At 40.5% G+C, this 26,731-nt stretch overlaps 1 protein-coding gene across 3 annotated transcripts in view; it reads left to right on the top strand.

Moving 5' to 3' along the window:
* Positions 1-26,026, top strand: part of GLRA2 (glycine receptor alpha 2) — a 173,496-nt gene extending 147,470 nt beyond the window's left edge. The window contains exon 9 of one of the 3 annotated variants that reach the window (XM_006088593.3): positions 25,637-26,026. In XM_006088593.3, the coding sequence (XP_006088655.1) occupies positions 25,637-25,915 (279 nt within the window). In that variant the 3' untranslated portion in view covers positions 25,916-26,026. The remainder of the gene's footprint in view (positions 1-25,636) is intronic. The other 2 variants (XM_006088594.3, XM_023753672.1) reach the window with 2 other exon arrangements.
* The last annotated feature ends 705 nt before the right edge of the window (positions 26,027-26,731 follow it).

Below are 26,731 nucleotides of genomic sequence, written 5' to 3'. Positions count from 1 at the left end.
ACTGGATTTCATAGATCATTAATTAAGGTAACAACTGTTTCCTTAGCAAGCAGGATGTTGAAGGGTAGTAACTTCTTCTCCAGGGAGTCAAAGGCATGTTTGTTTGTGTTTTGTCTTAAAGGTTGAGGGGGTTAGATGAGGCTTTAACAGACCTGTGCAGATTAGGAATTCAGCAGATTAGGAATTCAGACTTAATTGTAAAATCCAGCAAGAATAAATAAATGTCATGGTACTTTGTAATTGCCCTATACCACCAGGATAGAAAGCTGGTGCTTGTCAGGGACATTGTGGCCTGAAATATTTTTAAGGTGTTTTTCTTCCAAACTTGTTCCATTTTGCTATTTTGGGGCTTGCGATATGCAAAGTAATTTGCAGAAACAGCCTTGCAAATGAAATCCCTATCTTTTTAGTGTATCTCTCTAATTCCTCCTTTCATCTCAGGCTATTTCCCATTATCTCTATTTTCTTACAACCTTCCTTCCTACTTCAGTGGTTCTCAACCTTCTGGCCCTTTAAATACAGTTCCTCATGTTGTGGCCCAACCATAAAATTATTTTCGTTGCTACTTCATAACTGTCATGTTGCTACTGTGATGAATCGTCATGTAAATATCTGATATGCAGGATGGTCTTAGGCGACCCCTGTGAAAGGGTCGTTCGACCGCCAAAGGGGTCGCAACCCACAGGTTGAGAACCACTGTACTCGATTATACTTTTCTGCCTCTAATTTTCACCTTTTCTTTACTCTCAATCTCATCACTTTAGACTATCTCATTGCATTCATTCATTTATCTATTCATGCATGCATATACTCAGTGTAAATCTACTGCACAGCTACTACATGTCATACACAATATATTTGGCTCTTGGGAACACACTGAAGGGACCCTGTGGTAAACACTGTAGATGCCCCGCCTACTAGTATATCCCTGTGGCACTCATTGTTTCTACATAGGGGTGCATACATTCTCTCTGATTGGTGATTCAGGCCTCTTAGGATATATTCCTAGAAGTGTGATCATTGGGTCAAATGGCATTTTCATTTTTAATTTTTTTGAGGAAACTCCACACCGTTTTCCACAGTGGCTGTACCAGTCTGCATTCCCACCAGCAGTGTACTAGGGTTCCTTTCTCTCCACATTCCTACCAGCACTTGTTTGTTGATTTATTGATGGCTATCCATTTACCATTGCAACAAAAAAAATTAAGATACTTAGGAATAAACTTAACCAAGGAGGTAGAAGACCTGTACCCGGAAAACTGTAGAACATTGCAAAAAGAGATAGAAGAAGATATAAACAAGTGGAACAATATACCGTGTTCATGGATTCAACATCATTAAAATGTCCATACTACCCAAAGCAATATATAGATTCAATGCAATACCTATTAAAATACCAAAGACATGATTCACAGATCTAGAACAAACACTCCAAAAATTTATATGGAACCAAAGAAGACTCCAAATAGCTGCAGGAATCTTTAGAAAGAAGAACAAAGTTGGAGAGATCACAATACCAGATATCAAGTTATACTACAAAGCCACTGTACTCAAAACTGCCTGGTACTGACACAAGAACAGGCATATAAATCAATGGAACAGAACAGAGAACCCAGAAATCAACCCAAGCCATTACGCTCAATTAATATTTGACAAAGGAGGAAGAGGCATACAATGGAGTAAATACAGTCTCTTCAATAAATGGTGTTGGGAAAATTGGGCAGATACATGTAAAAAAGTAACTAGACCACTAACTTACACCATACACAAGAATACACTCAAAATGGATAAAAGATTTAAATGTAAGTTATGAAACCATAATAATCTTAGAAGAAACCATAGGCAGCAAAATATCAGACATCTCATGTAGCAAAATTTTCACTGATTAAACACACTTTTAATTGCCTAGTTAATCTACAATTACCTGAAAGCCGTCCCTACACACACATGCTAGTTCATCTTTTGGTAATTTTGCTGGAATTACCTTTCCAAATCTGGGATACATACTATGACCTTAGCAAAGCTTGTCAAACAATCAAAAATACAAAAATGCTTGTGGTTCAAATTAATTTGCAATAACAAATGCTTCTTATCATTGCTATAACATCACTACAACTTTAGTGCTTTAAAAGAAGACAAAATTATTATATACGATTCTGGAGGTCGGAAATTCAATACAGAACTCACTGGGCAAAAATCAAGGTGTCTGCAAGGTTAAATTGCTTCTGGAGGCTTATGGGGTTTCTTGGAATTTGGGGGCTGATCCAGGAAAAAGATATACTCACCACACCACAAGCTGTATGGGAGGGGCTCGGGCAGGGTTGCATGAGGGGAAGTCCCTCACAGCATGAGATGGTCCAGAGGCTTACAACAAAGAGCTACCACCCAGAAGGGGAGAGAATATCAAAGAGGAGACTTACCTCTTTAGGTGACATTGTTCAGCAGTACACAGGGAGTGTCAGAGAGCTCCAAAGGGTAACAGCAGCTTGAGGTCTTATAATGCAAGGCAGATGCTGGGCCTAGTTTCATAAAGTATACAAAGTAGTCAGGCTCTAAATGGCTAAAAGTCTGCTTGTTTGGGCCATTTAAAAAATTATCCTACATGGCCTTGGCAAGCGTTGCCCAGTGGTTAGAGCATCAGCCTGTGCACCGGAGGGTCTCCAGGTTGATTCCCGTCAAGGGCAGGTACCTGGGTTGCAGGTCCAATCCCGGCCCAGTCAGGGTGCTTGTGGGAGGCAACCAACCGATGTCTCTCTCTCACATCCATGTTTCTGTTTTTTTCTCTCTCTCCCTCTCCCCATCTCCCCTCTCTGTCTAAAAATCAATGGGAACGAAATCCTCAGGTGAGGATTAAAAAATAAAAAATTATCCAACATGTGAAATTTGAGTTAGGTGCCAGCATGGTTTTGAGCTAGCAGGTCTCAGCCAGCAGTGAGGAAATAAACAACCAATACACAATGGTCAACGTTATCTCATTTCTGTAACAAGGTTCCAGTGAAGAATCTGATTTCTTACCTTTTCCAACTTCTAGAGGCCACACACATTCCTTGACTTACAGATCCCTTTCTCCCTCTTCAAAGCAGGCGATGTTGCCTCTCTCTGACCCTTCTTTCATAGTAGAGTCTCCCTCTGACTACAGCTGAGAAAGGGTCTCCACTTACAGAGCCATATTATGAAATCTGGGCTCACCTGGATAATCCAGGGCTTTCTCCCCATCTCTAGTCCCTTCAGTTAATCACACCTGCAAACTCCCTTTGCTCTGGTAAATAACATATTCACAGGTTCCTGGGATTAGCTTTGATAGCCATTATTCTATTACACACAGCAATGGTTTCCTGTGACCATCTGAGTATCTGTAGGCCACTCTAGTGTGCTCCATGCATACCTGAGGCAAGCCAGAAGTGCCAGGAGGTAAATGCCCCAAGGGTGACCCTCAACCAATGAGTTAGGGGTTTGGTGGCCTAATACCCTGAGCATTCACACCCCTTGGTAGGTCAAGTCTGAGTCTCAGAGATTTGAGCCATATTTTCCAACAGCGGTAATCCCCTGATCATCCATGCACCCTTTATAGCCTTTCCTCCCTTCTCTGTCCCATGTCCTCTCTCCCTCACCGCACTTCTGATACTGCTCTCCAAATAAACTACTTGCACACCAATCCTTGTCTTGGTGGTGTTGCAGCGGTTCTCAACCTGTGGGTCATGACCCTTGCACAGGGGTCACCTAAGACGATCAGAAAACACATATATAATTACATATTGTTTTTGTGATTAATCACTATGCTTTAATTATGTTCAATTTGTAACAATGAAATTGGGGGTCACCACAACATGAGGAATTGTATTAAAGGGTCGTGGAATTAGGAAGGTTGAGAACCACTGTGAGAGAGCAAAATCAAACTAAAGTGCAATGCCTCCTGGGCCAGGGGCCTAATGACAATCATGGTGCCATTTAAACCCGTCCTCTGCCTCCTCACGAAATACCAAGCAGATCCCAGGGTACCTTTTATGTTTAAAGTGTGGGAAAGGGGGGCTAAATTTATAGAAGAAGCAGCAAATGCCATCCTTGAAGACAGAATATTACTTTCTTCAAATTACAGATAAAAATGAATTTTATTTATTGCAACTTCCAGTTGGTATTGCTAAAATATTTTTGTGCTACTGGGTTTTCCAAACAACTTGACAGGTTTCATAATACAACCTTCAGCTCTATGATGGCAGATATCTTAAACCTTCTCCTTTAACTGCCCAGCTCTTAATTGCTGTAGAATTCTTCATGGTGACACAAACTGTGGTTATCCTATATAATAAAAGGGTAATATGCAAATAGACCAAATGGTGAAACAACCGGTTGCTATGATGCACACTGACCACCAGGGGGAAGATGCTCAATGCAGGAGCTGCCCCCTGGTGTTCAGTGTGCTCCCAAAGGGGGTGTGCTGCTCAGCCACAAGCCGGGCTGATGGCTGGCCCATGGCATCGCTAAGGGTGTCCCACTGACGGCTTAGGCCTGCTCCCCATAGGGAGTGAAACTGCAAAAGGGCAAAGGCTGGGCTGAGGGGCCTCCCCTGCCGCCCCACCCCCTGAGAATGTCGTGCACCGGGCCTCTATTTTCAATATAACTGGACTCTTAAAAAGATCAAACTGAATAAGAGAAGTCTGGTGCTTCCCTGATATTACATTAAAGAGATACAGGTTTGCCTAGTCACAGTATTAATTTGTCTTCTATCAATATCATTCTTGTTTGTAACAAGCTCATTTGGGAACAAAACATTTAAGTCAGTGGTTCTCAACCTTCTGGCCCTTTAAATACAGTTCCTCTGTTATGGCCCAACCATATAATTATTTTTGTTGCTACTTCATAACTGTAATGTTGCTACTGTTATGAATCATAATGTAAATATCTGATATGCAGGATGGTCTTAGGCGACCCCTGTGAAAGGGTCGTTCAACCACCAAAGGGGTCGCGACCCACAGGTTGAGAACCGCTGATTTAAGTGAAGCTGGAGTTATTTCTTACCTAATTGATGTATTATTATCATAAGCAAGTGTAACCATTTAGAAAATAAGTGTTCCTGGCTCTGTCTAGAAGTAACTATATAGAAATGGCCCCCATTCTTAATTTTAACTCTAAGCTGCGGGACAACCCTAGAATTCATTTGTTCAACAAGTATTTTGTAGAATGCTTGATTTGTACAGAGTTCTATTGTAGATAAGAGAGTGAGGATATGAAAACTGCTTGAAATCTGTTCCATGAAGCTTTAGAAATCAATAAGAAAAAAAATTAAGTGCAAAAATGTTTCTAACATGGGGTAGAGAACATTAACCATAATAGTTATAGTTGGAGTCCTGGCTGCACATTGGAATCAACTGGGAAGTACCTCTAGCTGATGAGGAGGAGCTACTTTCAAGGAGGAAGTGGCCTTTGTAAACTTCATTTAGTCTTGGAATGTTAACTGTAAATTATCTTAACCTCACTTTGTTATTCTGAATGAATAAATAAAATAGATTTAAATAATTAAACAGGTAATGAAAATTCCACTCTTTAAGGTGGCATTCAATGCTCACCCGAGAATGGCCTCATCCTACTTTGCTGATTATCTATCCTTTGCATCAGATAAACCTGGAGAGCTTCCCACACTGAGACAGTCAAGATAAAAGTGGGAGTCAGTGATATGGAAACCTCCCCCAATGTAAGGCAGTGAGTCTCAAGCAGGGGCTATTTCTCCTGTGCCCTAGAGGGCTTCTGGTGATGTCTGAAGGCATTCTTGGTTCTCACAACTTGGATGGTAGACTCTGTGAGCTAATGGCATTGAGTGGGTGGAGGCTAGGGAATACTGGTAAACACCCCACAATTTACAGGACACAACACCCTCAGCAAAGGTTACTGAGGTGAGAAATCCTCATCCAAGGGACAGAGACATGCTGTGCACACAGAGGACTGAACTTTTTGAGAGAACATTTTTAAAAGCTTAGCTTCATAATTACAACTTGCTTATGAACAAAAATATCACTCCTGTCAGGAGTTATTAATTAGAGCTAGTATAACCCAAAGGACGGTACAGAGAGAAAAACCTTTAAATTAGAAATTTCCTCTTTAGTTAGTATTTTACTCTAGACAAGCTTCTTTTCTTTACACCAGAGAGTGAAAAAGGGATCCAAAGCCTGGTTCTTTGCACTGGTAGCAGAGGTATGAATTTTGTTGGGTGTATAATTTCATTGCTTTTCAGGAAATTGACATGGGTGTAAACATTAGTAGGCGAAGTTATTGAACGTTTCTACTTCATTTCACTCTGTCTGCTGCTGGATTTATTCCAGAGCAACAAGAGTCACACCAAATATGAGTCCTTACATTTTCTAGAGACAAGGTAACCCACGAGAGTAAGCCTCTCAATCCTGGCTGCACATTCTAATCACCTGGAGTCTTTTTAAGATCTCCATGCCCAGACTCCACCCCGGCCCAATTAAGACAGAATATTTGCGGGGATAGAAAAAAATCAAGACAGCTTGATTTTTAAGGCTTCCTGGTTGATTCCAATGTGCGGCCAAGTTTGAGAACCACTGCTGTAGATCCTCCCTTCTTAAAGTATCACTTGGTGACCAGCAGCACCAGCATCACCTGGAGCTTGTTAGAGATAGACTCCCAGGCCCCACCGCAGGCCTTGGGAATCAGATTGTGCACAGGATCTGCATTATGACACAACCCCCACCCTGGGGGACTCACAAGCACACTTGAAGCTTGAGAAGTGCTGCACTAGAGCATATTGCAAATAGTCCACTAAAAATGCACACACATTGCAGTATGCAGTCTTAAGCAAGGCATACTATTAATGCATGGAAAATGTTCCAACGCTCTAAATAAAATGTGTGGGGAGCCGGCACGGCCATGGCATACTCATGCCAGCTCAGCCTGGTTCAGTGACCCTGAGTGGGGGCGATGAAAGGCTTAGAAAAGACAGAGAAGAGAATGAGCTGGGTCTCAGTGGGACGCTGCCTCTCTGATGGACAGCACCAGTGCCCACAAGCCGTGTCTTTATTTTATAGCAGATGCCACGAGGCAAAGTAGGGGCGTGATCAAGATGTTTACAGCATTCTTGTTGGTTTCAATCCTACTCAACTACATGCACCGGAACTCTATCACTCAGGCACATGGGGCCACGTGTTCAGACCATAGGTTCAAGCTTACAACTACAGCTGTTGGCTATAATCGTTCTGGGAAGGCTCTGCCCTCCAAGCAGGGACTTGCACGTGGCAATGAGAGGACTCTGCCCTCTCCTCAGTACAAGGCTTGAACCTGTCCAAAACACTGTAGCCACACCCCATAAAAAATAATACCCGTTTGATGAAAAATGTTAAGTTCATCACTATGGTTGCTTGTGTTTTTTCAGTACATTTTATTTCTTTTTAATTATGAAAGATTTCAACCATACAGAATAATATATTCCTGCATTGCTTGTTGTGTTGTTTTCCTTAGAAAAAAGAAGCATTGTCATTCTAGTGTTGGGAGCCAAATGGGAAGCCCATGCAGCACCTTTTCCTGTAACTGAGAGGGTGCCCCCTCAAATGCCATCCAATAGAATACACCTTAGTTAACTGGATTGAACTGTGTACACATATAACATAGTAAAACAATTGTTCTAAATATTCATATGGCTTTATTCTGGAAAGCACAAAATGCTTCAAATTAAAGTCATTTGGCAGTAATATCTGCACAGGGAGTTTATGAGGTTTGCTAAATGTCGTACAGCCAGACCTTACTTAGATGCCTTAATTCATCATAGAATCATCAAATGCCCTTTTACACTTCCTATGATTAAAAAACAAAACAAAACATAAAAATCCCTGTCATAAAACCAGCTTTCTTCATCCCAGCCAACTACCCTGTCAACACGTTTCATTACAGCACCCTTTCCTGGAATAATTCTGCCATGTGAATGCTTGTTCTCTCTCTCTCTCTCTCTCTCTCTCTCTCTCTCTCTCTCTCTATATATATATATATATATATATATATATATATATATATATATATTCTTCAAATCATACAAATAAAGACATGGGAGAGAAGCAGGGCAGTGTGAACTGTGTTTCAGCCAGGAGTCTACGTGAATGAATTCAAACCCTGCCTAGTACGATAATTGCTTGGCTATTTGGAGCCATAGTCTATCACTCTGGTTAGTTTCTTCCTCTGTAAAGTGGTCTAATAAAGGCCTTTCTCATGGGATTACTATTGGGAGTAAACAAGATTATGCATGTGAACACTGGTGCATTGCACACAGCCAACACTCATCAAATACTTCCTTTCACTTCCTGTCACCTGTTTTGTAAAGACTCTCAAGAAAATCTCATAAATCTTCCCAACAGCAAAGCTATTATTCATCTTTCAATCTGAAGAGCCTGTAACATTGTCTGGTACATGCTAGGTACTGTTTGCTGGATGAATTGCTGGTTTCCACTCAGGTCTCATAGCTCAGTGGTCTGAGAGTAGAAAACCCGCCAGCACTAATTCATCAGAAGCCATGCCATTTCTTATATGGAGTGATTTAAATATAGACTCGATGTCTTCTTATGAAGTCAGCCCACTGACATCTAACTTCTAGCACAACGCACAAATCTTCACAAAAATGCACAGCCACCTGGAATAGTAAAATTGAGCTCTTTATGTAAACTTATCTTCTTGTGCTCATATAAAATGTCCTCTGACTCTTTAAAATGATCCTGTGTGTTAGTGTGATTAAGTTAATTGCCCACTAGTGCACAAGAGACCCACAACTATATTGTTAAAATTCAACCTAATACATGCAGGCATTTAGGAGAGAATATAACAAAAAGGTGTGGTTACTGCTAAACAGAGGTGGCAGAAATCAGAAAGAACCTCCTAAATCAGGGGTTCTCAACCTTGGCTGCACATTAGAATCACCTGGCAATCTTTTTAAAATCCTGATTCCCGGGCCTCATCCTCCGGAAATTCTGTTTCTTTGTTACTCATGTTGTGGCCTCACCCCATCACAAAGAAACAGAATTTCCGGAGGATGAGGCCCAGGAATCAGGATTTTAAAAAGATTCCCAGGTGATTCTAATGTGCAGCCAAGGTTGAGAACCACTGTCCTAGATGGAGCTATAATTTGAGCTAAGGATGCAGGAAGTCTCAGGGCCGAGCACAGTGCCTGGTACACAGATTTCCCAGACTCCCTGTGGAATCCCAGCACCTTCTCAAGCATGATGGATGAGCTGCAATGAGTTTTAACAGAATATCTGACACTTCCTTCGTCAGGACTCTCCTATGTATTTGGAAGCCTCCCTTTCCAATTTCCCCATGACTAGCACATGCCTGTCATATGGTAAATGCTCAGTAAACAGTTGATGACTGAATACTGACATTGAAGAAATCAGTCAAGACCATTAAACACAGAACTTGTCAAACTGTGTGGTGTGATTGACTTGTGGGTCATAAAGTCAGTTCAGGGGTCACCACCAGTTTTTTGTTTTGTTTTCTTTTGGGGGTTTTTTTTGGTTTGTTTTATTGCTTAAAGTATTACAAAGAGTATTACATATGTCTCCTTTTTTTCCCCCTTGACCTTCCCCCGTCTCCCCTACCCCCCAGTGTCTTATGTCCATTGGTTATGCTTATATGCATGCACATAAGTCCTTCGGTTGATCTCTCACCCCCAACCCTCCCAGGCCTTCCCGCTGTAGTTTGACAGTCTGTTCGATGCTGCTCTGCCTCTGTATCTATTTTTGTTCATCAGTTTATAATGGTCTTTATTATCCATAAATGAGTGAGATCATGTGGTATTTTTCTTTCATTGACTGGCTTATTTCACTTAGCATAATGCTCTTCAGTTCCATCCATGCTGTTGCAAATGGTAAGAATTCCTTCTTTTTTACAGCAGCATAGTATTCCATTGTATAGATGTATTAGGAAAAAATTAGAAAATATCAGAGTGCAGTCAGCTTTGAAAAAATAAATGCCATTTTGTGAAACTTTGTTTCTGTTAGAGATATTCATGTTTGGGGGAGTGTATATGTATGTGACTATGTGACCTGGTCAGTAATGGAAAATGTTTTCTGCTTTGGGTCATGGGGGAAAAAAGTGCTTTCAGAGTGTATCAGGTGAAGTAAACAAATTCACCTAAGTTTCAATGGTTTAAATGTTCTCAGGTACCTTAAGAGTCAGTCACAGGTCCAGTAGCAGGGGGTCCATATTTGGTTGCTGTGATGAAAGGGACAAGAGGCATACCTTGCACCTCACTTAAACTCACTGAGCCCCTCATCCTTGCTTTAACAGTCCACCTCCACTCCTCACCCTGCCCCAGACTGGGATGCCCATGACCTGGGTTCACATGCAGTGACCTGTGCTGATAGTGTGGAAGTTGTCATTTTCATCTGGGCATGACATCTGCCTTATAAGGAAGCACATTCTGGGGTGGGGGTAAAGAAAGAAACACCTACCCAGAGATTAAGTCTGTTTCTATAAAAATATATCTTCTTATAACCATACTAGAGGCCTGGTGCATGAAATTCATGCACTGGGGGGTGTCCCTCAGCCTAGCCTGCACCCTCTCCAATCTGGGACCCCTCAGGAGATGATCAGGTTTAGGCCCAATCCCACATCCCTCTCACAATCCAGGACTGCTGGCTCCTAACCAGTCGCCTGCCTGGCTGCCTGATCGCCCCCTAACCACTACCCTGCCAGCCTGATTGACACTTAACTGCTCCCCTGCCGGCATGATTGACACCTAACTGCTTCCCTGCCAGCCCAATCACCCCCAACTGCCCTCTCTTGCAGGCCTGGTCACCCCCAACTGCCCTCCCCTTCCAGCCATCTTGTGACAATGTGGGGGCGGCCATCTTGTGGCAGCCATCTTGTGATGACATGGAAGTGGCCATCTTGTGACGACGTGGAGTGGCCATCTTGTGATGTGAGGGTGCGAGGGTCAATTTGCATATTACCTCTTTATTATATAGAGTAAGGTTTCCTCTTTGCCCTGATTATAACTATTGCATTGACATCTTTGAGAAGGAAAAGGAGGCAGACTCCCCATTAAGTGTCAATGCTGCATAGCTTCATGCACTTTCTAAATGAGAAACTCAATTGGTCAACAATTAGGTCAACAGATACTGGTATTATTTTCAAACTGTGCCCAATTTCTGTCTTCTTTGTTTACTGCAATCAATCTTTCCTCTGGGCCTACAGACAAGTTTCTGTCTGAAATGTTAATTCTGGTAACCATAGTAATGAAGTAGGAAGAAGGTAAAATTTTGGAAATGTACTGCAGATACAAAAAAAAAAAAAACCCCACAACCCCCCCCCCATAAAACTCTCATTTTAACCATTATATTCCATTTGCCTTTGTCTAATTATTTTTTGTAAGAGTTTCTTACGATAAGCTATAGTTGAAGTGCTAGTGAAAAAAATGGTTGCAGGAAAGTTAGGAAAGAGGTAGGGCATAGATGATCTGCAAGCTAAATAATAAGCCAGAATAATGAAGCATGGATGGTATCTGATACACTTTGCTGCTTTGAACGTTTTTGGAGAAGCAACAAAATGCCTCCTGGTGGTTTACAGTGTTCATCTGCTTCAGTTACTGCTAATTTTAACACATTGTTTGCGGGTAGTTTTTATCGCGCGCGGCCCCGCGCTCTACTACCAGTCAACGTAAAACGTATAAGTAAAACATATAAACGTTTCCCGCATACAATGTGTTAAAACAGAACTAACAGTGCATATTCATTAGAGAAGAGCTAGCTTACCAGGATCATTCAACTTCAGAAGAAAATAAGACTGGCCAGAGAAAGCAGATTTACCATTTTTTTTTACCTGGAGAAACCATGCTTGTTCTGCATCTATGGAAAGCAATGAAGTGATAGCCCACTTCATTTTCTTCACTGTTCCTCTTTCAAAACCTTCTAATGCAGTGGTTCTCAACCTTGGCTGCACATTAGAATCACCTGGGAATCTTTTTAAAATCCTGATTCCTGGGCCTCATCCTCCGGAAATTCTGTTTCTTTGTGATGGGGTGGGGCCACAACATGAGTAACAAAGAAACAGAATTTCCGGAGGATGAGGCCCAGAAATCAGGATTTTAAACAGATTCCCAGGTGATTCTCATGTGCAGCCAAGGTTGAGAACCACTGCTCTAGGCTGTCAAACTAGATACTTTTTAATAAAGACAGGTCTCCATGAACATGGTGTGTTAACCTCTAAAATATACCCATTCAGTGTATTTTACAATGAGGTTACAGGTTACTCTTTTAGGATTTTTATTATTCTACTAGAGGCCCAGTGCACAAAATTCATGCACGAAGGGGTGGGGGTCCCTCAGCCCGACCTGCACCCTCTCCAATCCAGGACCCCTCGGGGGATGTCCGACTGTCTCTTGCAATCTGGTACCACTGGCTCCTAACTGCTCGCCTGCCTGCCTGCCTGCCTGATCGCCCCTAACCACCTCTGCCTGCCTGCCTGATTGCCCCTAACTGCTCCCCTGCTGGCTTGATCGCCCCTAACCACCTAACTGCTCCCCTGCTGGCTTGATCGCCCCTAACCACCTCTGCCTCGCCCTGCACCCGGGATCCAGGATTCCCTCCTCTGGCTAGCCACAGGCACCCCGGACCTGGGCCGGCTTTCCCTGGGCCAGCCGCAGCCACAGGGGACCGTGGGCAGGTGGCTTCGCCTGGGCCACAGCCCAGGGCGGGTGGCTTGTCCCTCTTTCGGGCCAAAGCCTGGCTGGTCCCCACTCCTCTCTCGTGAGCTCATTTGTGCCTAGCTGGTCCCCATTCCTCTCTCATGAGCTCGTTTGTGCTTGGCTGGTCCCCATTCCTCTCTCTCCAGTGTTGAGTGTCTGAGCCATTAAGGCATGACAATGTGAGGGCATGATGACCATTTGCATATTAGCTCTTTATTATATAGGATATTATATATTTTATATGCTCTATATTAGAATTTTCCTCAAAATTATAATAGCAGCAAGGGACTTACTGACAAATGACACCCTCAAAAGTAATGAAATAAAATTTTTTGCAAGTCAAAGGTAAATGAAAGAGAAAACACACCTTAACCAAACTGTTGCTATGGTTTTCTCAAAATGGGATCAGAAGGACTAGAAATTTCTAGGAGGTCAAGGAGGGTCATAACAGGGCACAATTTATTAAATACATATTTCCTCCACCTTCAAAGTAGTATGCCCTTCTGGACTTCTTCACTTAGCAATTTTTATATACAATCAGAAACTCCCACAATTAGAAGGTACATAAATGGTCATCTACCTCAAACTTACATTTTACATTAATACCCAACAGCTTCAACATATGATTAAACATTTGATTATTTCTAGTAAAAAGGAATTCATTACCTTCCAAGGTGTTGTGCTCCATGTTCATTTTCAGAGTTGTTAAAAGTTCTTCCTCATACTGAGTTAAATTCTGTCTCCCTGTAATGTCAACCAATTGCTTCTGATTAGCAACCTTGAAGTCATTAATACAAATGTTCTTTACTCTTTTGAAAACACCTTCCATATGAGTCAGACTCATCTGTTTTCAAGGCCAGCCTCTCTTGTTTCTTCTATGGTTCCTCTTGTGGTGTGCTTTCAGGAACATTTACCACCCTGGGAGGAGTACCTTGCTCTTCACCCTGTCCTTAGGCTGTCCTGATTGTGTATCTCCTACCCCTTTTTCTGTCCAATGTCCCAAGTGCAACAGTCCATAAACTAGGATATCAATGAGAATCTCTTTCAATAATTTGAAGGAAGAATTACTCTAGATGATAGTAAGAACTTGAGTTGAAAAGGTTCCCATAGGGTTGAGGCTTGGGTGGCCCAGTTGGAACATGTGTAAATAAAGGAATCAAAGGAGAAAAGCAGAACTTGAAGAGAATAATAGCCTTGAGAGATTAAGAAGAATCTCATTTTTCACTTGCTCAACTGGAATTCCTGGGCTAGGTAGCCCTCCTTCCACCATCATCAATATCATGATCATGGCTAACATTGAGTACCTACTACATACCAGACACTGTTATAAGCCCTTAATGTGCATTATCTCACTGAATCTTTTCAAAAACCCTATAAGGAAGGGGTTTTTATGTCTATTTTTACTGCAGAACAGACTGAGGCATGTAGAGGTTTTATTTACTTACTCAACTCCCACACTGATTAGAGGCAGAACCAAGATTTGAAACCAGGAGTTCTGGATACAGAACCCAGGCTTCTTACCTGTACAGAGCACTGCTTCCCTATTCTTGGAGACTCATAAGATTGTTTTACAATAATTTTTATAGTAATTTTTAAGAAATTCCCCATTTATTTAAGCTACCACGAGTAGGTGTTTGTCCTTTGTAACAAATCTTCTTTGATTAAAATACAGAAAGATTAAAAGATACGTACTCCTGGCCAAATGGCACAGGCAAGTACCTTTGAGCTGCTCTGTAGTTGTACTAAAAGGCAAACTTGGTTAACAAAATGAAGCTGCCTCTACATGGGTTGCTTTTCTGTAATATATGTGTAATTAATATTCATGTATATCTTCCAGAGGCAGTCCATTCCATGATGTTATTATAGAAAAAACGCCATCTAACTTTCCTTTAATTATTCTACCATAACATGCCCTCTAACCTCTCTATCCTGTGGCTTGTGCATTCCTTTATCATAACAGATATCACATTATATTGGAATCATTTGTCTATATCAGGGTTTCCAAACCTCAGTACTATTGACATTTGGACCTAGATAATTCATGCTTTGTTGTGGAGGACTGTCCTGTGTATTATAGGACATTTAGCAGTATCCTTGCCTCTACCCACTAGATGACAAGAGGACCCTCTCTTCTGTTGTGACAACCAAATGTATTCTGACATTGCCTCATTTCCTCTCAGGGGCAAAATCACTCTTGGTTGAGAACTACTGGTCTATATGTTCTTGACCCTCTAATCCAATTCCACAATGATTTCAAGGACAGGACTCTATCATCTTTTATCCTTATTTCTTTCTAATCCTTGGAACATTATGATGCCTAATAAATTTTAAGTGAGGGAAACTACAGTAATTTGCATTAAAATTATGTTTTTTGTTAAAAGTCTGGAGTACCTATATACCTGTATCTTGTTGGGTTTAGTCAGGAAAACAGAGACATTACACATACTACCAGAATAAGGGGTTCAATGTAGAAATTAGGGTTTCTATGAATATGGGAGTAACTGGGGGAATGGAAGGTTATAGTCAGTAGATGGGCCTTCAACATGAATCTCTGGTTGGAAAATCAGGTGTTCACCAAGAAATCTGAGAAACCACCATGTCTACCTGCTAAAGTGAGATCATAAAATGGGATCCCACAGAAAAGTTTGAAAAGCTGTTGTGTCTAATTGGACCCCCACATATTCCCCAAAATAATAGCCTCTGCTTCCCTTTTACCTTCCAAATTTCCCAAGTTCCTCTCACTGGCAAACCCTAACCAAGAATCAATCAAGAAGGGGATTCTGGGAAATGTAGTTCTTCCCTGCATTAGGCAGGAACTTCTACAGGAGTGGTGCCAGGTAAATAATAGATAATTTCACACAGTTACCTGTTTTTGACACCAAGTCTGTCTGTCTGTCTCTCTCTCTCTCTCTCTCTCTCTCTCTCTCTCTCTAATGGTCTGGAGAACTCGGCAGTCATGATCATCCAAGTTAGAAAGCAAGTAACTGATAACTGCTTGGTGTTATTTGTTGTTGGTGCTATCATTATTATTGTTTTTAGTTTGGCAGTTGGCTCATCTACTAATCACCTGTCTCTTTCAGTTTGTGCTGTGTAGACAGTCTCAACATTCACTTTGCACCCTGAACAGATGGCAAATGATGTTAATAATTGAACAGCTCATCCTCCAGATGGGAGATGTTCACCTTCATGCTTCTTAGAATTTAGTGTGTCTTCTGAGCATTCTAGATAGACTAGAATTGACAGAGACTACTAGGAAAAAAATGTCCATATGCAAGGTATTGCTTCCCTCTTGAGGAATTGCAACATCACAACCACGTAATTGATTTCTAAACTATTCTCTAAGACTACAGCTGACAGTAAGTGAAAACATTTCAGCTTAAAGATTTTGAGCCAAAAGTCAAACAATTACGTTTAAATAATTACTTCTAGTCCATTAAAAATATGGTGCTATAGGTATAAAGTGTGGTCCAAGGTACAGTGAAATATGTATTTCACTTTAGAAAATTTGTTCAAAATATACATTGAAAAGATGCATTCTTCAGAGACTGCATGGCCCATGAAGTCTAAGATATTTACTATCTGGTCATTTAAGGACAGTGTTTGCTCACACCTGGGCTAGAGAGCAGCAGGAGGTGAGGTCTGAAAGGTAAAGGGGACATTACAAAGACCTGCTTTTTACTGAGTGAGGTGAGAGCCACCAGAGAGTTTTGAGCTGATGATCTGACTTGACTCACATTTTAACAGGATCTCTCTAGTTGCTGGGTTGAGAACAGACATTATTGTTGGGAAGGAGGGTTCTAGAAACCAGGGGACCAGGTAAAAGACTACAATAATTCTGCTGGGAATGCTTTGATGAGTCACCGTCAAGTAGCTCAAACTAGCATGTAGTGTTGGGGGTGGTAAGAAGTGACTAAATTCTGGTTTGAAGATTGAGCTGATTGTACTTCCTGACACTAGATGTGCTGCATAGCCTCACATATGTACAAGGAGGTTAGAAAATGCAGTTTCCCCACGTGCACATGTTTGACCAGCTAAAGCAGGATTTCTTAAAGTAGTGGCAATGTTTTGCCCCAGGAGACGTTAGGCAGTGTCTGGCAACATTTTTCATGGTCACAACTTTGGGCGGGGGGGATGCTACTGGAATCTACTCAGAAGAGGTCAGGAATGCTGCTAAACATCCTGAAATACACAGCACAGTTCCCTACAATCAAAAATTATCTGGTCCCAAATATCAATAGTGCTGCAATTAAGCAACCTTAACCTAAAGGGAGGTCCACCACTGGAAGAAGAAAGAAAGATGGGTTTAGGTGGATAACTAGAAATCTTAGCCAACTCAACTTCCTATGATGTAGCAATATCAGTTCTGGAATCCCTGCTCATACCACAGCTGATTCTGTTTGTCCGCCCTTACCTACATATTATCCCCCTGTTATTGGGGGTGAGCTTTGTCCTGAATCGGAGTCTCTGCTGGCTTTTTTTTTTTAACAGAAAAACATTTTAACTTCATTTAACATGTGATTGAAGCCAATGAAGGAGATTTTGTGTTATGATAGCTAAATGTTGAACAGCACCACAGTATAGGTATTAATTTGTTTTAAAAGATTTGTGAAGAAAAATGTTTCATTGATTAGAGTTTCAAACTTAAAACTGATGTTTGGTGGTAACCATTAGATTTACAGGAATTTTATTCTCTTCACCAAACCCAAATGGATGGCCTATGGTTCAAATAACCTTAATGTTATGCAAATACTCTTTGGTCTTTTGTTATGAGTAAGAACTGATAAGGTCTAATTTATTTGGTGAAATATTTGCATGTAACTAATGCATACTGGCTTTTCAGTTACCTAGCTTTGTTATTTTGATTTGCCAATAGATACATATATGACAAAAATATTTCTTTGTATTCTGGAGTGTTTATCTATTCCATTTATTTTCTTTACAAAGAAAGCATGCTTTTTTTTACTAATATTGTTAATAAAGTGCATCTAATTTTACATATTTTCACACTATCTGGATGGCTCATTAGCTTAACACTGGGCTCAAAAAAGATGGACAGTGTTTCAAATTTAGAACACAAATACCTCAGTTCCTGAGTTGCATTGTTAAGTTTAGGTTTGACTTAGTATTATATAAATTCAATATGTGAAAATAAGCCACATAATAAATAAGCAAGGAAAATATTTTTCTTATTACAAAATATTTTTATACCATTAATTTAAGAAGAATTTACTTTATATATATTCAACATAGGAAGCTTCAGCCAATTATTATTCTAGGTACTAGGGCTATCAAGATATACAAAACTGGGTCCCTGTACTTGAAGGTCACATAAGAGGCTGACATGTAAACAGCTGATTTTAACAGCAGGTTCCACTATGGAGACATGTTCGAGGTGCTACAGAAGCTAAGGAGGAACCCATGGCCCAAGCTCAGGGGTCAAGAAAAGGCATCACAAATGGGGTGATGGCAGAGTAGAGTCTTGTAGGACATGTAGGAGCTTGCCAGGTTAAGAGGGGAGGAACATTCTATGCAAAGGGAAGCAGTTGACTAAAGTCAAAGATCATGAAACCTCAAGAAAGGCATAAGGCAGGACATAAGAGTCCTTGAATTTCACACAAAGGAACTTGGGAGTGGTCATTGAGAAGAGAAACTGTTGATAAGAATTAAGGCTGAAAATGGAAGCAATGGGCAAATGGCATTCCATCAATTCTACTAAAGCAGAAAGCAGGGCTGGCTTAATAATTTGTGGGGCCCACTACAAAATGAAAATGTGGGGTCCTTTTCAAAAATTATTATGAATTTCAAGATTGCGACAACAGAGGATTAAACCAGTTATAGGACTCTTCTAAGCATTGGGCCCTGTAACACTGCACAGTATGCATGCCCTTGAAGCCAACCCTGGCAGAAGGTATCAAGGCAGGCGTAGGATGAAGACCACAAGACCCTTATTTGTGGAGTATTTGAGCTCTTGATCCCTGGCATATGTCATTAGTTTAGCTCAAATAAACTCATAAAAAATTTAAGACACTTATTTGCATTCTATCTACTCTCTACTTGGGAAGAAACATATCAGCCAGATAGAGATTAGTCTCAAGGCAATATACTAGCCAGCATTATAGGGCTATACTCAAACTCAGAAAATGGCCAAATGCCTAATGTCTTCATTTTAAAGATAAGGGAATAGGAGAGCAAGAAAGTTGAGGGACTGTCCTAAACTCACAAATCTCTGAGGCAGTAAAGATATGAATTCAACCCATCTTTCAGGCTCTATCCCAGTGTTTTCCTCTGGTCCTCTACCATATCAAGGCTATTGAGTCTCTAGTGAGAACAATAGGATGGAAATTCTTTGAGGAAGATTGATCCGGGGCTATGCAAAGGACTGCAATTGCCAAAAAGAGGGAAATCTGCTAGGAGATCATCACTTTTGCCTTCTCTCCCACGGGGAGCACTACCTTTCAAAGCCCTTACTCAGAATCAAGTGGATCATTCCAAGCACAGTTATTGAATAACTATCAAGGGCTGAGGTAACAGATAGGGCTGACTTTGGCACACCCTTCTAACAGTTCACCCTCCAGGGAGTGAAGACAATAGTGGAAATCAGCTATCAAAATTCAGAGTCCCTGAGTACCTATTATTTAATATGATTGAGAAGCAAATATTTAAAAATAATAATAAAAAGCAAAAATAGCAATGAATACTGAAAAACAATGGGTAGCTACAGAGTCCTTTTCATATTAGGTGATTTGTGTATCTCAGCAATATTACCTCACCAACTCTAGAGACCTCAGGCTTATCTGAATGCCAACAAACCTTTTTACATAACTCAAGAATATCTCTCATATTTTACTCTATTTAATTCTCTATGCCCCTTTCCCCCAAAAAACCCAAGGTCTTATTCATATTTTCCTTCCCGTGGTTCTTAAAATAAAGCTCCAAATAGGCAGATGGCTTGCAAGGCCCTACATGATCCAGCCCCTGGTCATTTCTGAAACTGTCTCATCCCCACCTTCCCTGTGCATTTCAGGAGCCATCCTACCATCTCTCAATTGCAAAAAACCCTCCAATCTCAGACATCTCCCAACTCTGCTTTCACCTCTTTAATGCTTTCATTTTTTTCATTATCTTTAATGAAATATCATTTCCTCAGGGAAAAGCTTCTCCTATCTGTCAGATTAGATGAGGACCCCCATTAATAAGCTCTCACCGCACCCTATAGTTTTCCTTCAGAGCCCTTGTCATAGTTAATAATTATCTATTCATGTGATAATTTTATTTTTGTTTTCATCTCAAGGTTGAAAACTCCTTGAAGGCAAGAATCTGATCTAGTTTGCTCACTAGTGGATCCCCCAGCACATGGCATAGTGCCTGACATCTCCTCGGGCCTTTTCTGACCACTCAATCTAAAACATCCATTTCCCTGCCCCTCACCTCTCTTAAGTCTCTTACTTTGATTGTTTTTCTTCAAAGCATCCATAATCATCTCTGTGTGTATGTGTGTGTGCATGTAAGTATGTGGAAGTGTATTGTGTATGCATATACATGTGTATATGTATATTTATACATATGTGTGTATATGTACATACATGTATATATGTATGTGTTCGTGTATAATTTCTTGTTACTATTTGTTCTCCCCACTAGAATGTAAGCTCCAAAAAAGTAGAGACTTTGTATTCTTGTTCACTGCTGCATCCCCACCACATACCTGGCACATATAGGTGTCCAATGACTATTTGTTGGAAATATAAATTCATGAATGACAAGTGCTCAAGAAATGCTTACCAGAACTTTCTTCTTAAAAACTCAATAATAATTATATCTTTCACTGAAAAAGAGATGATCTATTGATATGCTGTTCTTTTAGAAATATTGCCGTTCACTGTCTTCCCAAAATGACACTTTGACAGCTTTAATTCATTTACCACTTGTCATTAAGAAACAATACTTATATTTGGTTTACTTTATTTCAACTTTGTTGTTCTACAAAGTTCAGTCAGATTCTTCATCCACAATCTTTAATGAAAGCCATGTGGGATTTTATAGGACAAACATAAAAATAAAAGACTTCTAGAATCTTTGGAATCAGACAGACCTGAATTTGAATCTCAACTTCAATATTTATCAGAAATATAATTTTGGAAAGCCATAGAACTGGTCTCAGCCTCAATTTCACCAGGAAGCATGTGATTGGCAGGGTTGGTTTAGTGATAAGACTGACTGTAGTCTTAAGTGCATGGTGTAGTCATAATCAATAATGATATCTATTCATTCTTCATATCTATTCCCAAGTCCTTGTGATACAAAAAAAGGGAATTGAGGCCACAAGAATTGAATATTTCTCAAGACCATCCCTCTTCCCCAAGTCCAGGTGATAGAAATCAACAGGCCTACAATTAAGCATCATCCAGCCTTCATTTGCTCAGGGGACTTTTTGGTGAAAACATGCTGTGTTTGAACTCATACTGTTTCCTAAGTGGGGCTGGGGATCCCATTATGTCCTTGCATTGATTGAGGCTTACCACAACCTCAGCTCCAACTGAGCAATTTCTTATTCCAACAAAAGGGAGACTTAATCCAATCAAAGAATCTGGGTGAGAAATGTGATGAAAAGAATCTTTTCCTATCCCAGTTTTTAGGAGTCTTTTTATTTCCTCCTCTCTAGGGCATAAAAGAATAATTGAAACTATAGGCTCTGCTAAAATCTGTCATTTTATAAGTATCATGTTCTTTAATTATATTAAAACTAGGGGCCCAGTGCACAAATTCACACACCTTGAAAGGAACTGTGGGCTGTGAGGCTGTGGTGGGCACAGGGGCGGGTCTCAGACCATCCTCCACGCCCCCGCCCAGCCCCTCCCGCCATGGCCCCTGATCCCCTGTCTGCCAGCAGCCCCGCTCCTGTCCTGTCACTGCCACTCCCACATGTGCTGACGGCGCTGGCTCTGCTCACACCCGCTGATGGCACAGAGCAATTGGGGCTGGCGCCAGCAGCGGGTACAAGTGGCAGCTGCTGCCCCGATCACACCTCAGGAGCAGGGGGAGGTGGAGAAGCTCTCAGGGGGATCAGGGCCTGGAGCCACCACTCACACGCACTGACAGCGCCGAGCGATCAGGACCAGTGCCAGGTGCTGGCAGCGGGTGCAAGCGGCAGCTCTGACACTGGCTGGAGGTGCTAGCGGGGCGATCACTGGCAGCAGGTGCAAGTGGCAGGTGCTGGCCCCAATTGCCCCTCAGGAGCAGAGGGAGGTGGAGAAGCCCTGAGGGGTGATCTGGGCCAGCAGCCGCTGCTCGCACCCGCTGACGGTGCTGAGTGATCGGGGCTGGCGCCAGGCACTGGCAGTGGGTGTGAGGGGCAGCTCCAGCACCGGCAGCAGGTACAAGCAGGGCTGGCACCAGCAGCAGGTGTGAGCTCCAGGTGGGACCACAGCTCGCGGGAGCAAAGAATTTTCAGTAACCACCAGAGGCTTGCCCCGATGATAGCGACCAGCGCCCCACCTTGGTCTGGCTCACCTGCTCCACCATCCCGCCGTAGCTCATGCCTGCCATGTTCTGCACGTGCCCCCTGGTGGTCAGCGCACATCATAGCAACTGATTGTTCAGTTTTTCCACCTCTCGTTCTATTTGCATATTAGCCTTTTATTATATAGGATTATTTTCTTAAACAATTCACTACAATGCAGTTCTAGTGATGCTTTAGGTCTAATTTCACATCTAGACAACAGTTATTCCAAACATAGGAATAAGTAAATTTTACAGTAAGTAAAATTGACTCATAAAATAAATAAAATAAGATAATAAGTCTCAAACATTGCATAGTGCCATGAAGTGCTTCATACAGCAGACAAAAATTGAAGATTTTATCACAGTGGGATATAGAAATTGTATATATTGATACTTGGACTGGATGATTCATTTTCTATGGGAATTTAGTCAGTGAATAACAAAATAAATGAGCTTGAAGTGTTTTCTGCTCGAAGTTATTGAAGATGGCTGGTTGGCAGCAATAATTAACTAATTGGTTTCCTGGCTAATTAGAAGAAATGGGTAATATATTCCTAAAATTCTATTCTTACTGAGATGATATAACTGACTCTCCCTGTGAATACATTCAACTAAGCTATGCCTACAAATTGTTCTTTATTTTAGCTTCTGTTTATCCATAACTCAAGCTCATCTCCATTTTGCCCTCATATAGGAATCTTTACATATTATTATACATTTTATTCTGAACGTGCTATAAAGGCAATTATTCATTATAACACAGAAATTGGTTTCAAATTGGTTTCAATTATGTTTTCTGAAGCAAAACCATACCCTTTTATGTGGATAGTTTAAGGTTCTATATTTAAAAAGCATTGAATGAGTCATAATGGTAAATAAGAAGACCCTTAAATTAGCATTCACATCTCCTGCATATGAAACATTCAATGGATAATTTTCTACCTATGACAGATTTATGTTTATGGTGGAGAATTTTAAAGAATTGATTTAACTAGCTTAACTATACTAAGAAGCATAATTTAAAATACTGTTGAATGAGTGAGGAAAGTATTTTCAAGCATAGAGAAAACCTCTTCAAGTTTCCTTTTGTTCATTATTCAACAAACATTTATTAAGCACCCACAGGTTGTATGGCAATGTACAACAGAATTATAACCTAACCTGGTATCATTCTATTCTAGCTCTGGTAGTGAAGTGAATAAGTTAACCTCTTCAGCTATCCATTCACAGTATGTGAGGAAAGACTATAGAAATTAAATGAATGAGTCAGTCTGAAAATAAATATGGACATGTGTATTTAGGTTTCCTTTTTTCATATGCTAAAAGTGGGTTACCAGCTAACTACCCTTTCTATTTCTTCAGGGGCCCAATAATTTTAAATAATCTTATCTCACTCAGGCAGTAAATTGTATGCTTAATCATGAGTTTCGAAATGTTTATAGAGGTGAGAACAGCAATTTGCAAGATTCTACAGACATGGAAAGAATAAACAGCACAATAAATTTAGGCAGACAAGGGGAAATTTAAAAGACTGTTTCCATTTGAAAAGTCACTTTATACTCAATAATATAGAATAGATTCAGGATTTTAGAAATGGACATTAGAGCTCATGTAGGCCATTGGTTTCCAACCTTTTGCATTAGAGTCACTCAATTTTTCAAAATACAGATTCTCAGTTCTCCTTCCCAGAGATTCTGATTCAGTTGGTCTAGAAGTTGCTGAGAGGGGAGGCAGGCAGACATATACTTACAAAAGCTCCACGGAAGCCAAAGCTGAGATCCACACATCTAGTCTAGCCTCAACATTTTTGGCATGAGATCCCTGAGGCCTTGAAAGAATAAATATCTTGCCTAAGATCAACATAGCCAGTTCTAGAACCAAAATACCCAAATTCCTAGTCTGGATCTCTACTAAACCAACTGGCACTATTTCTTCTACTTCTCTGATACACTGGTTGATATCTAATTACCAATCAGTATAGAATGTTCAAGATGGCCTATAACCCATGTGATAAGCAAGTCCCCTTCCCCTAATGGCCTCTATGCTTCCTTTCTTGCTAAGTACTAAATAAGTCTTCCAATGACACTGCAATGATTAATATATCTATTTATTCCATATTTTGAAATACTATACTTAATTAAAATCTTTGCATCCATAAAATATATCATTCCGATTTTCAGGCAAGGTAAATAGTGCAGTGCCTCTGGTTTCTTGGAAGGGTTGCATAGTGTTGTGGAAGGCAGTAATCTAGTTTCAGAAGAAGATTCAATTGATGGATATTCAGAACTAAATTTTTATTAAGTAGGTCATTTCAATCCTGCCTTTTCAACCCCACTATTTTGATCCACCTCACACCCAGATTCCATACATTTGTCTCTATTAAGCTATTTACTCTTTACCCTGAGGAATAAATACAATTTTCAGTCTTTTATCTAAATAATGTAGAAATAATCAATACAAAACACCACTGACATCAGATAAAAGGTCACGTGTTTAAATATGTTAGAAATAATAACTAGCCAAAGAATCAATGTTAAAAATTAACACTAGAAAAATTAGCCATGGTAGCCTTGGCTGGTTTGGCTCAGTGGATAGAGCACCGGCCTGCAGACTGAAGGGTCCCAGGTTTGATTCCAGTCAAGGGCACATACCTGGGCTGCAGGCTTGATCCCAAGTAAGGAGCATTGCAGGAGGCAGCTGATCAATGATTCTTTCTCATCATTGATGTTTCTCTCTCTCTCTCCCTCTCCCTTCCTCTCTGAAATCAATAAAAATATATATTTAAAAAATTACCCATGGTAGAAAAATCCAATATCAAATAACGAATATTTAATCTCTGCCATATAACTGAAATGAACTAGAGGGCTAGAGGGGAAACATATACTTGTAAAAGGATAATCTTAGATCTACCATTAATGTTAAAATCAATGTCAACAGAAGGAACTGGACTGTGAATAAGCCACAATACTAGAAGTTACTACCTCAGGGCCAGGTACACTGCAGGAGTTAAGTAAATGCTTTTTTGAATGAATGAATGAATGAATGAATGAGTAAATGAATGAATGAGTAAATGAAAAATGATCCTCTTCATAGATTGAGTATATGTTTGTGATTTAGAGACTTCACTTTAAAACAATCTATTCAAAGCTATGGATTAATACATTTGATTTTGGAAAAGTTGGTGCTGAATATAATGTAGGTGTCTCTGTTTGTTAATTAATTAAAATGATCACCAAGTCATTATTCTTACCCTTAATTTCTCAGCCTGAAAAGTTAATGAACTGTATCTATTCCATGAATAATTGAGTTAAACTTGAAAGAGAACCACCCATTCCAAAAGCCTCCCACACTATCAGTTAACTGTGATTTATCCTTTTACTTCTAAAGAATTTTAAGCATCTTCCATCTGATTTGACTGACAACCAAACTGTGCTTTCTCTGTCGTTCTTCTCTCAGGAAGAAGATGCTACTCGTGAAAGTCGTTTTAATTTCAGCGGTTATGGGATGGGTCACTGCCTCCAAGTGAAGGATGGAACAGCTGTCAAGACCACACCTGCCAACCCGATTCCACAACCCCCAAAAGATGCAGATACCATCAAGAAGAAGTTTGTGGACCGGGCAAAAAGAATTGACACGATATCTCGAGCTGCCTTCCCACTGGCCTTCCTCATTTTCAACATCTTTTACTGGATCACATACAAGATTATTCGGCATGAAGATGTCCACAAGAAATAGATGTGCCCTTCAGACCCTGGGACCTTCTTGCCTAAGTGTTGTGCTTGTAAATACACAGTGAAATTGTCTTTATAACACTTTGATAGAGGAGAAGATTGGGGGAGGGGGGAGGGAGGATCATGGGGTGGGTTTCCTGGCACCTAGGTGAATAAAGATAAGTTATATGGTAATGAAGGAAAATGTTTGCACAAAATAAAGTTGTTGCAGAATCACGTGAGCATAATTCCCTCCATAGTCTTTAGCATTGTTCTTTCAGATGATACATCAATTAGACATATATGCAAGGTCAGGTTTTCAAGGGCAATTTGTCTTTTGGTCTGGTTTTGACTAATTCTAGTACTGGAAAAGCTTAACACACACACACACACACACACACACACACACACACACACAGAAAATGCTTACCATCAGACCATAGTGACTAGCCTATTGTGAGTCGAGGACCAAACTTTTTTCAGGAAAACGCTGCCTCATTTTTAAAACAAGCCTCCTGAGCTACATTCTTTACAATGTCTGTAATTAGTGTTTCACCCGTGAAATCCTTTTGTGGGTCATAAATTATTTCTACTCATCAAAAAAATAAACCTCAATCACAAAGAACAGATTTCTACTTTACTGTCTGTGTGGGTGTGCATTTTAATATTATTTTCTTTCCTAGATGTAATTTTGGGGTTTAAATTGTGTCTTGTGCAGTTGTTTGATAGTATACCCTCTTAAAAATAAATGCCCATTTTATTTCAGATCCGAGTTAGCAGACTATATATTTTTTTTCGCTTTGGCTATATTTATGTGTGAAGTGCTCAAGTGTGATGTAGC

The sequence above is a fragment of the Myotis lucifugus genome, unplaced genomic scaffold (assembly GCF_000147115.1).
Source record: "Myotis lucifugus unplaced genomic scaffold, Myoluc2.0 scaffold_49, whole genome shotgun sequence".
Classification (NCBI taxonomy): Eukaryota; Metazoa; Chordata; class Mammalia; order Chiroptera; family Vespertilionidae; genus Myotis; species Myotis lucifugus.
This window is presented reverse-complemented; position numbering and strand designations above follow the sequence as displayed.